General features: G+C 37.1%; 1 protein-coding gene across 1 annotated transcript in view; it reads right to left on the bottom strand.

Annotated features, from left to right (window-relative positions):
• Positions 1 to 12,636, bottom strand: part of ACBD6 (acyl-CoA binding domain containing 6) — a 196,599-nt gene that overhangs the window by 180,903 nt on the left and 3,060 nt on the right. The window contains exons 2-3 of the mRNA XM_029935263.1: positions 8,433 to 8,497; positions 5,777 to 5,873 (exon numbers count right to left, since the gene is read on the bottom strand). Coding sequence (XP_029791123.1) covers positions 5,777 to 5,873; positions 8,433 to 8,497 — 162 coding nt within the window. The remainder of the gene's footprint in view (positions 1 to 5,776; positions 5,874 to 8,432; positions 8,498 to 12,636) is intronic.

Below are 12,636 nucleotides of genomic sequence, written 5' to 3'. Positions count from 1 at the left end.
TTTGCTCTATGTATATCAAATCATGGTATATGCCTTAAATATATACAGTAGATGCACACACGCATGTGTGTGTACAATGCCCCAGAGGGACTCTGAGCACAGGAATTCAAAAAAAAAAATTTTCAAAAGAACTCATGACACCAAGAGTCCCAATTTTTATAATTATGGTGTAGTTATAAAAGAGAAAGTCCTTGTTCTAAGAAACAATGAAGTATTTAGTGGTAAAGTCTAAAATGGTTCAGAAAATTTTTGAGTTTGTGTATGTAAATAGAATGCTAAAGCAAACATAAACAACCGGTGTGTCTAAATAAAGACTATCCAGAAGTTTTTTGTACTATTTCTGAAACTTTAAAAAAATTTTATCTGGGCACCTGGGTGACTCATCTGGTTGAGCATCCAACTTTGGCTCAGGTCATGATCTCACAATTCATGGGCTTGAGCCTCTGTGCCAACAGCTCGGAGCCTGGAGCCTGCTTCGGATTCTGTGTCTCCCTCTCTCTCTCTGCCCTTTCCCTGCTCGCACTCTCTCTTTCGCTCTCTCAAAAATAAATATTTAAAAAATTGTTTTAAGTATATAAATATACAGTATCATTATTAGTTAATGCAGTTAACATATTATATATTTGAAATCTGCTAAAGGGAGTAGACATGAAGTGTTCTCAGCACACACACACATGATAACTATATAATTAGTTTGACTGTGGTTATCATTTCACAATGTATACATATATCAAATATACCTTAAATGTGTATGATTTTTATTTATCAAAAATAATGTTATGCTCAAAGTCAGAAAGAATTGCCTTGATTACACATTCAACAGCACTTTCTTTTTTTTCTTTTTTATGTTTATTTATTTTTGAGAGAGAGAGAAAGACAGAGCACGAATGGGTGAAGAGCAGACAGAGAGGGAGACACAAAATCTGAAGCAGGCTCCAGGCTCTGAGCTGTCAGCACAGAGTCTGACATGGGACTCAGACTCAAGAGCTGTGAGATCATGACCTGACCTGAAGTCAGACGCTTAACCAACTGAGCCACCCAAGGGCCCCTCAACAGCACATTCTTGAGATAAGATGAAACATAACAGAAAACATAGTCAGGGCTTACATTTTTTAATGTTTATTTGAGAACAAGCATGGGAAAAACAGAATCCCAAGCAGGCTCCACACCATCAGCAAAGAGCCCAACACAGAGCCTGAATTCCCAAACTGTGAGATCATGACCTGAGCTGATATCAAGAGTCGGACACTTAACTGACTGAAACACCCCAACACCCCTCAAGGATTCACATTTTTTTAATGTGTTTTTTTTTTTATTTATTTTTGAGAGAGAGAGACAGCATGAGCAGGGGAGGGTCAGAGAGAGAGTGAGACACAGAATCTGAAGCAGGCTCCAGGCTCTGAGCTAGCTGTCAGCACAGAGCCCGAACGGGGCTCGAATCCATGAACCATGAAATCATGACCTAAGCCGAAGCTGGACGCTTAACCGACTAAGCCACCAAGGGTTTACATTTTAAAGCACTGTTCATTTCATACTTCATTTTATACTTCACTCATGGATCTTTGATTAAAATGGTAGATACTTTTACTTGAAGTTTTCACGCATATACACATCTATAAGTTTACATGCTATACAGATATTATATATATATGTGTATGTGTATGTGTGTAAATACATGTAAATATAAAATAGCAGCTACAGAACAGTCAGCAGAGTGGTGAAGAGTGGGGCTTTGGACTCCTATACATACATAAAAGTGCAAATTGCAGCACGATCATTTTTTAGTTGGCTAATCTTGGGCAAGATACTAAACCACTGTACCTGAATTTCCTCATTTTTATTTTATTCTATTTATTTTTTAAAGTTTAATTTATTTGTTTTTAGAGAGCATGAAAGACAGAGAGAGAGAGAGAAAGCATGCATGAAGGGGAAAAAGAGAGACGGGGAAACAGAGAATCCCAAGCAAGCTCAGTGCTGTCAGCTCAGAGCTCCACATGGGGCTCCATCTCACCAACCTGAGATCATGACCTGAACTGAAATCAGTAGTCGGATGCTTAACACACTGAGCCCCCCAGACGTCCTTAAATTTCCTCATTTTTAAAATGCAGACAATAATTGCTTCTAATCTAATTTTTAAGATTCTCGTGAAGATTTCAAAAGACAATACATATAAATAACTTAGTACGTTCAACAATGAGATCTATTATTATTTGTTTGCAGAAACTAGTATCAAAAGAAAATGATTTCTTTTAACCTGGAAGATAATGAATGAATACCAAATGTCTTGAGATTTCAGTTATGATCAACTTCATACCAGTCAAAAGAAAGGGGAAAAAAAGCTGTGTCAAAGGGGACCATCTCAGAGTGTTTAAATACAAAAATGTAAACAGTGCACCTGGGTGGTTCAATTAAGCACCCAACTCCTGATTTCAGCTTTGGTCATGATCTCACAGTTTATGAGATCAAGCCCCACAGCAGAGTCTGTGATGACAGCATAAAGCCTGGTTAAGACTCTCTCTCCCTCTCTTTCTCTGCCCCTCTTCCACTCACGTGCTCTTTCTTCCTCTCAAAATAAATAAACATTAAAAAATGTAAATAAAACATAGAATTCCCCTTTATAACTAGATTACAGATGTCAAAGTATTTTTAGAACAATGTATTAAAGAATGATCTTTACTTCAAAGTACCCTTGATTCTGCTTGGTTTATTCAAATATATTTTCAATAGGTAAGATTTAGATCTTTTTTCTTAAATGTTTATTTTTGAGAGAGAGAGCAGGGGCAGGGTAGAAAGAGAGGGGAGGACCGAGGATCTGCAGTGGGTTCTGTGCTGACAGCAAGAGAGCCCAATGCAGGGCTCAAACCCATGAACCATGAGATCATGACCTGAACCGAAGTCATATGCTTAACTGAGCCACCCAGGTGCCCTGAGATCTAGATATTTTTAAAAAGCATCCTTCCTGCCTGTTTAAATTTCCATAAAGAAGAACTACCTAACCACACAGACTCTGCAACCATTTGTAAATGATAGATAACACAATTTTATTTAGTAGTAATCAAGGTATTGAAGGTAAGAAATCATAATTTTTGTCATTTATCATAAGTTATAAACTCAGGGGCACCTGAGTAGCTCAGTCAGTTAAGTGTCTGACTCTTGATTTGGGCTTGAGTCATGATCTTATGGTCACGAGATCAAGCCCCACATCAGGCTCTGTACTGAGCATGAAGTCTGCTTGGGATTCTCTCTCTCTCCCTCTCTCCCTGCCCCTCCTCTGCTTGTGCTTTCTCTTTATCTCAAAATAAATAAACATTAAAAAAAAAAGTTGTACACTCAAATGTCTCCATAGGTCAGCCACTAGAAACAGTCAAGTATAATCAACAGGGAAGAACTAAGACCATAGTCACTAACAAGTACTCACTAAAATGCATTCAAATTCAAGTTTTGTTTTGCTATTTATATATTTATGTATTATTTTCAAATGTTTATTTATTAAAGAGAGAGTGAGCGCAAGTAGAAGAGGGGCAGAGAGAGAGGAAAAGACAGAATCCAAGCAAGCTCAGCACTGTCAGTGCGGAGCCTGACCTAGGGCTCAAACTCAAACTGTAAGGTCATGACCTGAGCTGAAACCAAGAGTCAGATGCTTAACCAACTGAGGCATCCAGGCGCCCCCTCCTTGTTTTGCTTTTTAGACATTGTGCCATATGTGTTCAGGCTGAGTTCAGCTCAGAGGGGCACCTGTTTTGACCACTGAATTTCAGACATGAAGACTTCAGGACCATGATATGTATTTATATGCAAACTTGTTCTATGAAACATTAATAAAATGAAATTATTTTTGAAAATGAATATTCACACATATCAAAAAATCAGGAAATGTTTCAATAACTTCAAAAAGCTAGTCATATCATTTAAAGATACCCTAAGCTGGTTATCTCCCCCTCTTTGTAGGCACAATTAAGATAGATTTTTATATGCCATAATATATAATCTTTAAGGTTCCTTGCAACTCTGACATTTTAAGATTCAATGATTGGGGTGCCTGGGTGGCTCAGTCGATGAAGCATCCGACTTCAGCTCACCATCTCATGGTTTGCGGGTTCAAGCTCTGCATCAGGCTCTGCGCAGACAGCTCAGAGCCTAGAGCCTGCTGCAGATTCTGTGTCTTCCTCTCTCTCTGCCACCCTACCCCACTCGTGCTCTGTCTCTATCTCTCAAAAAAATTAAGGCTAAAAAAAATTTTTTTTTAAATAAAACTCCATGAGAGGTGCCTGGGTGGCTCAGTCGGCTAAGCATCTGACTTCTGCTCAGGTCATGATCTCACTGTTTGTGCTGCTAGCTCAGAGCCTAGAGCCTGCTTCAGATTCTATGTCTCCCTCTTTCTCTGCCCTTTCCCCATTCACGCTCTCTCTCTCTCTCTCTCAAAAATAAACATTAAAAAAATTTAAAAAAAATAAGATTCCATGATTAATAGAACATATTTCCTTCAAGCTGGTAAAACATGTGTACCAATGAAATAACTTATTACCAAAAAATATCTGAAAATTGCTGAATTCATTCATTACTGAAATATTTGGTCTAAATATTATTAATGAAAAGTAATCATTTGCATTTTTTTAAGTTTATTTATTTTGGAGAAAGAGTAGGAGCAGGGGAGGGGCAGAAAAAGGGGGAGAGAGAGACTCCCAACCAGGCCCCACACTGTCAGTGCAGAGCCTGATGCAGGGCTTGAACTCACGAACCACAAGATCATGACCTGGACCAAAATCAAGAGCCAGACACAACCCACCAAGACACCCAGGAAACCCTCAATTTGCATTTCTGATGAGATACCAATGCAGCCTTTATTCCACTAAAACACCAACTAAGTTTTTAAAAAATTTTTCAAATAAAGTAGCAATCCCAGTGTTACTAATTTCTTTCTAGATATTCTCCAGTAAGTTACTAGAAAAAAAGGGTACACTTAAGTAAACAATATCGAATACCCCCAAGGTCTAAAGTAATCTTTTTCCACTGGATCCCTAGCACTTGCATTACTATTGTTTTATACGATGATCATATTTTGGTATGTTTTGCCTTCTCTAATGCACTTTAAAAAATTCTTGTTAATGTTTACTCTTTTTTTTACTTTTTTTGTTTGTTTATTTTTGAGACAGAGAGAGAGTACGAACAAGGGAGGGGCAGAGAGAGAGAGGGAGACACAGAATCTGAAACAAGCTCCAGGCTCTGAGCTGTCAGCACAGAATCCGACGCAGGGCTCAAACCCATGAACCACAATATCATGACCTGGGCCAAAGTTGACTGCTTAACCGACTGAGCTACCCAGGCAGGCATTCCTCTCTTCTCTAATGTACTTCAAGCTACACAATGGCAGAAAGCATGTCTTACACGCATTTTATCCCCATCAAAAAGCATTCTGTACTTCCACAGAAACTGCTCATAAAAAAAAAATCCAAGAGAAACCTACCATTTCTCAAGATAATGATTATCTCATGTTAAACTCTTTCCAATTCTGAAATGAACTGAGTTTTTACAAACTTGAAATTATGATTATGCTTCAATTCTCTGTAATTCAGAGAAGTTCTCAGAATCAGTGTAGCTGGTTATGTTACTATTTAAGCAATAGCATTTTGAGACAGATAAATATAATAACTTTATAATCTTTTAAGAAAATAAAACTTTAAAAATGTTACTTAAGCCTAAGTTTGGCTTTAAACCTTTATTTGAGAAGAAGATGATATGTTTTTGGAAAGCATTATTTACAACCATCATATCTTACCTGAGGATTCCAACCTGGGTCTAATTTCTTAACTACTGCAATGTACTCCTGCATTGCTTGACTGGGGCTTGAATCACCAAGAGCTTTCCATGCTTCCCTATAGTAAAGAATATCCAAAATGACCTATCATTAACTATGGAAGTAACACAAATAGCACATTCCTTTTTAGAATTAAAACACTGGCATACACATTTTAAGAATGTGGAAAATAGATATAATAAGTCATAGTCTTTTTTTTTTTTTTTGCATTCACATTGGTCTATACCAATACACACCTTACATCCTACCACCTAAGGAGCCTTTTTTAGACTTCTTTTTTCCTAATCACCCTCCCCCATGAAATTTTAGTAACAGATACATTGCATATCAATTGAATTCTGGAAGACCACAAACCACTGTAATATTCAAGATTTTAGAACTCCCCCCAAAACCACCTTTCATCCCTGAGAATGTATGAGCTACAGACCAATAAAAGCAGTTTTCACCTTTTGAATTAACTGTGCTTATAGCATTTCGGTAACATATGAACTAATCAGCACAGCACACGAAACAATTCTTGAGCAAATGCTTCAAATGTATTTAGGCTGTGAGAAATACACCTTCCCGTTCTGCTGTTATCTCATCTCTGAGCTGCCAGTAAGTAGTGGGTCCTGAGGCAGAGATTTCAAAAGTGAAGGGTGGTAAGGACAGAGATAAGGATTCCAACGAGTAAGAGGGTAAGGACTACTTAAAGTATAAATACCAAGAGAAATATTTTAATCCTGTGCCCCCTTCTGGGTCATCTTTTCTTTTTTCTGCAAGCTGCCAAGATAGGCTCCTTCTTGGTTTTGTTCTCTGGTTCTCCTTCCCACCAGGAAGTAGATCCACTGATCTGGCATAAAACACAATTCAGTGTCCCAGTTTTTCACTACGCTCCTGCTCCCGCAATGAATGTAACATCTTTCTGAGGTTTTCCAAATGTATTTTTACTGACTCTCGAGTCAGTAAATGAATACATCCTAACACCCTATCCCTAAGTACATCGGCACATAGCAAACTGAGGAAATTTAACATCAATACTGTCACGTAAAAATATAGACTACCTTCTGATTACCCAATAATGTCCTGTACAGATTTCTTCTCCCAGACCAGGAGCCACTCAAGATTCACACACAGCATTGAGTTTCATGTATCTTTAGCTTTTTTTGTCTTCCATGATACTGACATAAGAGTCCAAACCAGTTGTTTCATAAAAGATTTCTCAATTTGATTTCTCTGATTATTTTCTCACCTACAGTGTTCTTGCCGAAAATGATCAATCGTGATTAGAATCAGATTGACGTGTGCTTTACCAGGCATCGCATCAGGGGGCACGTGACATCACTCTGTGCCATCATCAATGATAAGACTGAAGACTTCAAAGTGGTATCTCCCACTTGTCTTCCTTGTAACTGTAAGTTACAAAATCCTTTACAAAAGGATTGTATAAATGCTGTTCCTCAGTAATTTTTCATCTAATGGTTTCAGCATCCACTGATGATTCTTGCCTGAATTATTATAGTGGTTGTAAAAGCAAAACTTTTTAAAATTGCTAAAAACAATGAAAATCAGGCAAGCATATGGAAATGCTGAACAGAAAACTACAATAAAAGTTTCATCAGCTATTCTCTACAACAGTAATAAAGTGTCAGGGAACTATTGTTATCATTAGTAAAGAAAGCTGCTGCCAGAATGAAAATCAGAGCATTGCTTCCCTTACTGAGAATGTCCTACACCAAAAAATGCTGAGCTAAACAGGTGCTTAATGACATAACTGATTTACATTAAGTTCAACTTTTGCATCTCTTTACAGCTGGGTAACAGTCCACAGGGGACTGCATTTTGAGGAGCACTGCTCCAGATTGGCAAGTTAGAATCTATTTTTAGCACTCTTCTCTCTCCAACCACATTTCATTGTTTTTTAAACCCTATCCTTATACTTTTAATTCCAGGGCTGACTCTCCAAAGTCTTTCCTTCTGTAACTATGGGGTTCTGTTGTACACAACGGCTCTTTCTTCACTTAGATAAAAGTAAATAAGGCCTCATATGATAAGAAGGAATCTCTGAATTATAAGTAAAAACACTGGGGAGGGTATAATATCTTTATGGATTCAGGAAAGAAATGGACTCCTCCCACCTTCTCTCCAAAAGATTATTATAAGCACTTCTTCACTGTGGTATGGGTGGGGCAAGAAACAGAAGAGCAATAGAGAAGACAAAATTGGGAAGGGGTGAAGAGTAAAAATGAGGATTTATCCTGTTCTCTGTTCCCATCCTCCTGTCCAAGATTCTTCCAAAGATTCTTCCATAGGGCAGAAGTGGTGATCCATTAGGGGCTCGATGTCAGGACAGGAAAATCTCAAGGAATAGTTCTGAACGCCACTAAGAAGCTATTTGTATATAAGAAGTGTAGGTCTGTTGTGGACTAAGTATATACCAACATCATGGCATGAGAATCCTTTAGGAGACTTAGCTAAAAGCGGATTCTTTTAATCTCTCTCCCAATTGCCTGTTGTTAGTACAGTCTACAGCAGAGAGATTAACATAAAAATAAGTCTTTAATCTGCTCGCTACTTTCTAATTCCTAAACACCTAAACCATTTCCAACAACCTCATTAGATTCCAAGAATTTCTTACCATTTTTGCTTTCCTTCAAAATCAAAGAAGCTTGGTTTAGGAGTATTACAATTTCCAACTTTGACCTAATTGAAGGGAAGAGAAAAAAAAAATCAAGAACTTAATTTTCAAAGAAATGCCAGAGAAAGTTTTTATTTTCAAATTTATTATGCATACTTAGTAACTATAGATTAGAAAACATCTATATAAAATAGCACAATTTAACATTCTCTGCAAAAGCAAACTAAAAACAAACTTTGAATAAAGGCTGCTTTGGCCTACTGCATAAAACAACTGTTGTCTAATACTGTGACACATAAAAAAATGAGTAACAAACACGTGCATTCCTAAACTAGTAGACAAATCACATATGTACGGCAAATTATAAATACAGATTATGTAATCTTTATTTCCATTTATTCTAAAGAAGAATTTTTAAATGTGCAAAAAAAAGCTTTATAGTATAATTCATCAGAATTCATAATATTGTTTATGCTGATTCTCATTACACTATCAGCATTTTCTCTCTCACAAATTCCAGGATAAAGCACATGATCTGTAAAGTATCCTATTATGAAACTAGTCAATACAAATAGAGATGCTGAAAGCTGTGCAAAAAAAATTTCAAGGGTTTTTCAACAACAATATAAATTCTATCTACTCCACAATAATCTTTTTTGTTTGTGGTCAATACTTATTTGTAAATCCTCAAATAACATTTGTAGTGAAACTATCCAGTAATTATTTTCATTGTGGATAAACAAATGAAATTCACACAAGTGTAGAATTCGTTATACGGCCCCTGATTCCCACTGCCAGAAGTAATCTCTCTTTCTGATGAACTTTCACAGCATTTACTCTGTACACTTCCCATAGCACTTTTCACTTTTACCTGGTATTAGAAAGTTTTGTGTGAAATTTCATCTTTCTATCAGAACACAGCCTCTAAGAAACCATTCTTAATGCACTCATTACACCTTATATAGTGCCTAACCTAAGGTTGTTAAAAATGTTTGTTGAATGTGGAATGAATATGTCAGGCACGTGTTCAACCAAATATCTATTTTTCCTAATGCTAAATACCACGATCCAACCCCCATCTATTTCTCAGAGACCTTCTCATTATCTACTATTACTCTTAGACACCTGAATTTTGCTAAAATCAAACTGATGTTCTACTTGCTAACCAGACTGATCTACTTGCCGCTTTAGGGATTTTTATTCTGTTTTGCTCATGTTATCGCCCCCACCTGAAATGCTTTCTCTTCCTTCAGCTCTTCAAAATGCTACACCTTTCAGTCCCACTCAAAGTTCAGATGTAAGAATCCTTTCAGTCTACAATGATTTCATCCATCTCTGAATTCATAACCATAATCATCTCTATCATTTGCTTAGCAATTAATCACAAGGCCCTTGGATGAATATTAAAATGTACCCTTACATGGGAGCAGACCTATTATAATGGAACCAAAAGGGAAAAGAGAGCACAGGAACTGCATTTCTTGTTCACCATAAAACAAAAGTTTCACATGTTACGTCAAATGAGCCATACAACAATCCCGTTAGGTTTGTCTTTACAAACTCATTTTATAAACTATTACAGAGAAACTGAGGAGGGTTGCTGGAGTTCACACACTGCATTAGCAAATCCTGAATTAGTTGTCAGGATTTGAACTTAGGACTGTTTGACTCCGACATTCCTTTTCTATACCACTTTGCTTTACATGCCACATAGAATCTAGGCTTTAGTTCTGGCATCTCGAAAATCACTTGAACTACTGGATTGTTAGAAACATAAAAGAAACTACGACATATCATAAAAACAGCTATAATTACTGTATTTGGTTTTTTATCCAGACACCAGTCAGTGGTAGAGACAAATACCAATATCCATTCTCTATTTCTCCTACATGTAATCTCAGCCAGACACATGGTCATCCGGCTACACATTACACGTGGTCATGCAACTTCAGCCCAGGTTCAGGGGACGAGATGTATGTGAAACTGATATAAATATCTTCCTCAATGGGGTTTTGGAGTGGCTCAGTTGGTTAAGTGAATGACTTCGGCTCAGGTCATGATCTCATGATTCGTGAGTTTCATGAGTGGGCTCTCTACTGTCAGCATAGAGCCCACTTGGGATCCTCTTTCCTTTCTCTTTCTCTCAAAAATAAACAAACATAAAAAAAGAAAAGAAAAGGGGGCTTGTTCTTCCCTTTCCCTGAACCCTGGCTAGAACATGCATGTGGTGATAGTGCGCCACCTCTGGCCAGGGAAAGAGATCTAAGGGGAACAGTTATCAAGCTTTTTGGTCTCATGCCTTTATGCTTCTAGAAAATGAGGACCCCCAGAAGCTTTGTTTATGTGAGTTATCTCTATCAATATTTACCATATTAAAAGTTAGAAGGCATTTTAAAAGTATGCATTAATTCATTTAAAAATAATAAGCTCATTAAATAACAAAATCCTACAAAAATAACTACATATTCTAAAGCTAAAATACTTTATTGAGAATAGTGACATTGTTCTACATTTTGCACATCTCTTCAATGTCTGCCTTATAGAAGGCAGTTGTATTCTCTTATCTATTTCTGTATTCGATCTACTGTGATACGTTGCTTTGGTTGAAGTATATGATAAAAATGCAGCTTCACACAGATTTGTTGTTAGAAATGAGTGAAGAATTTAGTAGCATTTTTAGACAACTGTGGACATTCTTCTTTGATACCACACCAAAACTAAACAAGTGGCAATTTCTTTAAGGTCAGATGCCATGCAGACTCTGAGGTTATATCAATGAACTTTTCATACTGGTACAATAAAATTCAATGGTCTGATTTGCACTTTGTTTTTGTGGGGTTTTTTTAAATTTTTTAATGTTTATTTATTTTTGAGAGAGAGACAGAGCATGAGTGAGGGAGGGGCAGGGAGAGAGGGAGATAACAGAATTTGAAGCAGGCTCCAGGCCTGTCAGCACAGAGCCTAACGCAGGGCTGAAACCCACAAACCACGGGATCATGACCTGAGTCTAAGTTGGAAGTCCAACCAACTAGGCCACCCAGACGCCCTAACTTGCACTTTGAATGGATCTTTTACTCACACATAATTTATAACATTCCATGCAATATTTGGAAGATATGGTTCACTGAATTATGTATTCCTTCCAAATGTTGATACATACATTACACAAAAGCGGAAGTTTACAATCATTAAAATCACCATTAATCTCATCAAAAAGTTTTTAAGTATTAGGAAGCTATTTGGTTCATATCACAGATTTTCCAAATTACTAATTTTCACTTGAAGGCTCAAATGTTACCATTGGCAACAAATACTATCAGCTGTTTTCCTTAAACTGGCAGGCTCCCTTTCACCTTGAAGAAACTACCTGCCATATACTCAAATCTGAATAAGCATAGTTTACCTGTGAGTTGTTCTATTAAGGAAAAATGTTTTGTGAAAAAAAATGGATAGCTTAGCTTGCAACTCAAAAATTACACAAGTGCTTTTCCTCCAAATAGCCAACATAACTTAATATGCAGAAGTACCTTGTGTGTACCCCGCATTTCATCACACATATTAAAGACTTCTACTCAAGAGGTAATATTAATAAAAATCAATGACTTTTACTGCTTTATCAAAGACATTTTCAAGTAGAAATTGGCTTTTTTTTTCCGCTCTGAGTACATAGTGGTAAAAATACAGGACTACTAGTATAGTTTGCTGCCACTGCCTTGATTTGTGCTGATGCATCACCAGTTTCATCACAAAGAAAAAAGGCAACTAGTGTATTAGTATCACTAAAAAAATAGTTTTGACCTTACAGATGTCCTGAGAAAGTCTCAGGGATTCTCAGCAGTCTCTAGACCATAATTTGAGAACTGCTGCCTGGAGGGATGGTAGAACTAGAGGACAGAAAACGACCAAGCCCCTGGACGATCTCATGAAGCAGAGCCATCCTCCCAGCTCTAGCTCACCAACCTCCACACCGTTATGTGCAATGAAAATAAAAGTTCAGCAGTTGACCCTCTATTCTGACACAGAAGCTTTTGTATTCCCACATTCAAAGAATAGTTCTGGATCAGAAACAACTGGAAAAATAAAACTACAGGATTTTAGGACACGATGAGCAACAGTCTGCAAATCATTAAATAATGAATCATGAGCTGTAAAGCAGAGTTATACAATGTACCCCTTTTAAAAGAACATCTAAACTCTGTTCTCT

Source organism: Suricata suricatta, chromosome 3 (genome assembly GCF_006229205.1).
Source record: "Suricata suricatta isolate VVHF042 chromosome 3, meerkat_22Aug2017_6uvM2_HiC, whole genome shotgun sequence".
In the NCBI taxonomy this organism is placed as follows: Eukaryota; Metazoa; Chordata; class Mammalia; order Carnivora; family Herpestidae; genus Suricata; species Suricata suricatta.
The sequence above is the reverse complement of the archived record's forward strand: the minus strand, read 5'-3'. Positions and strand labels throughout refer to the sequence as shown.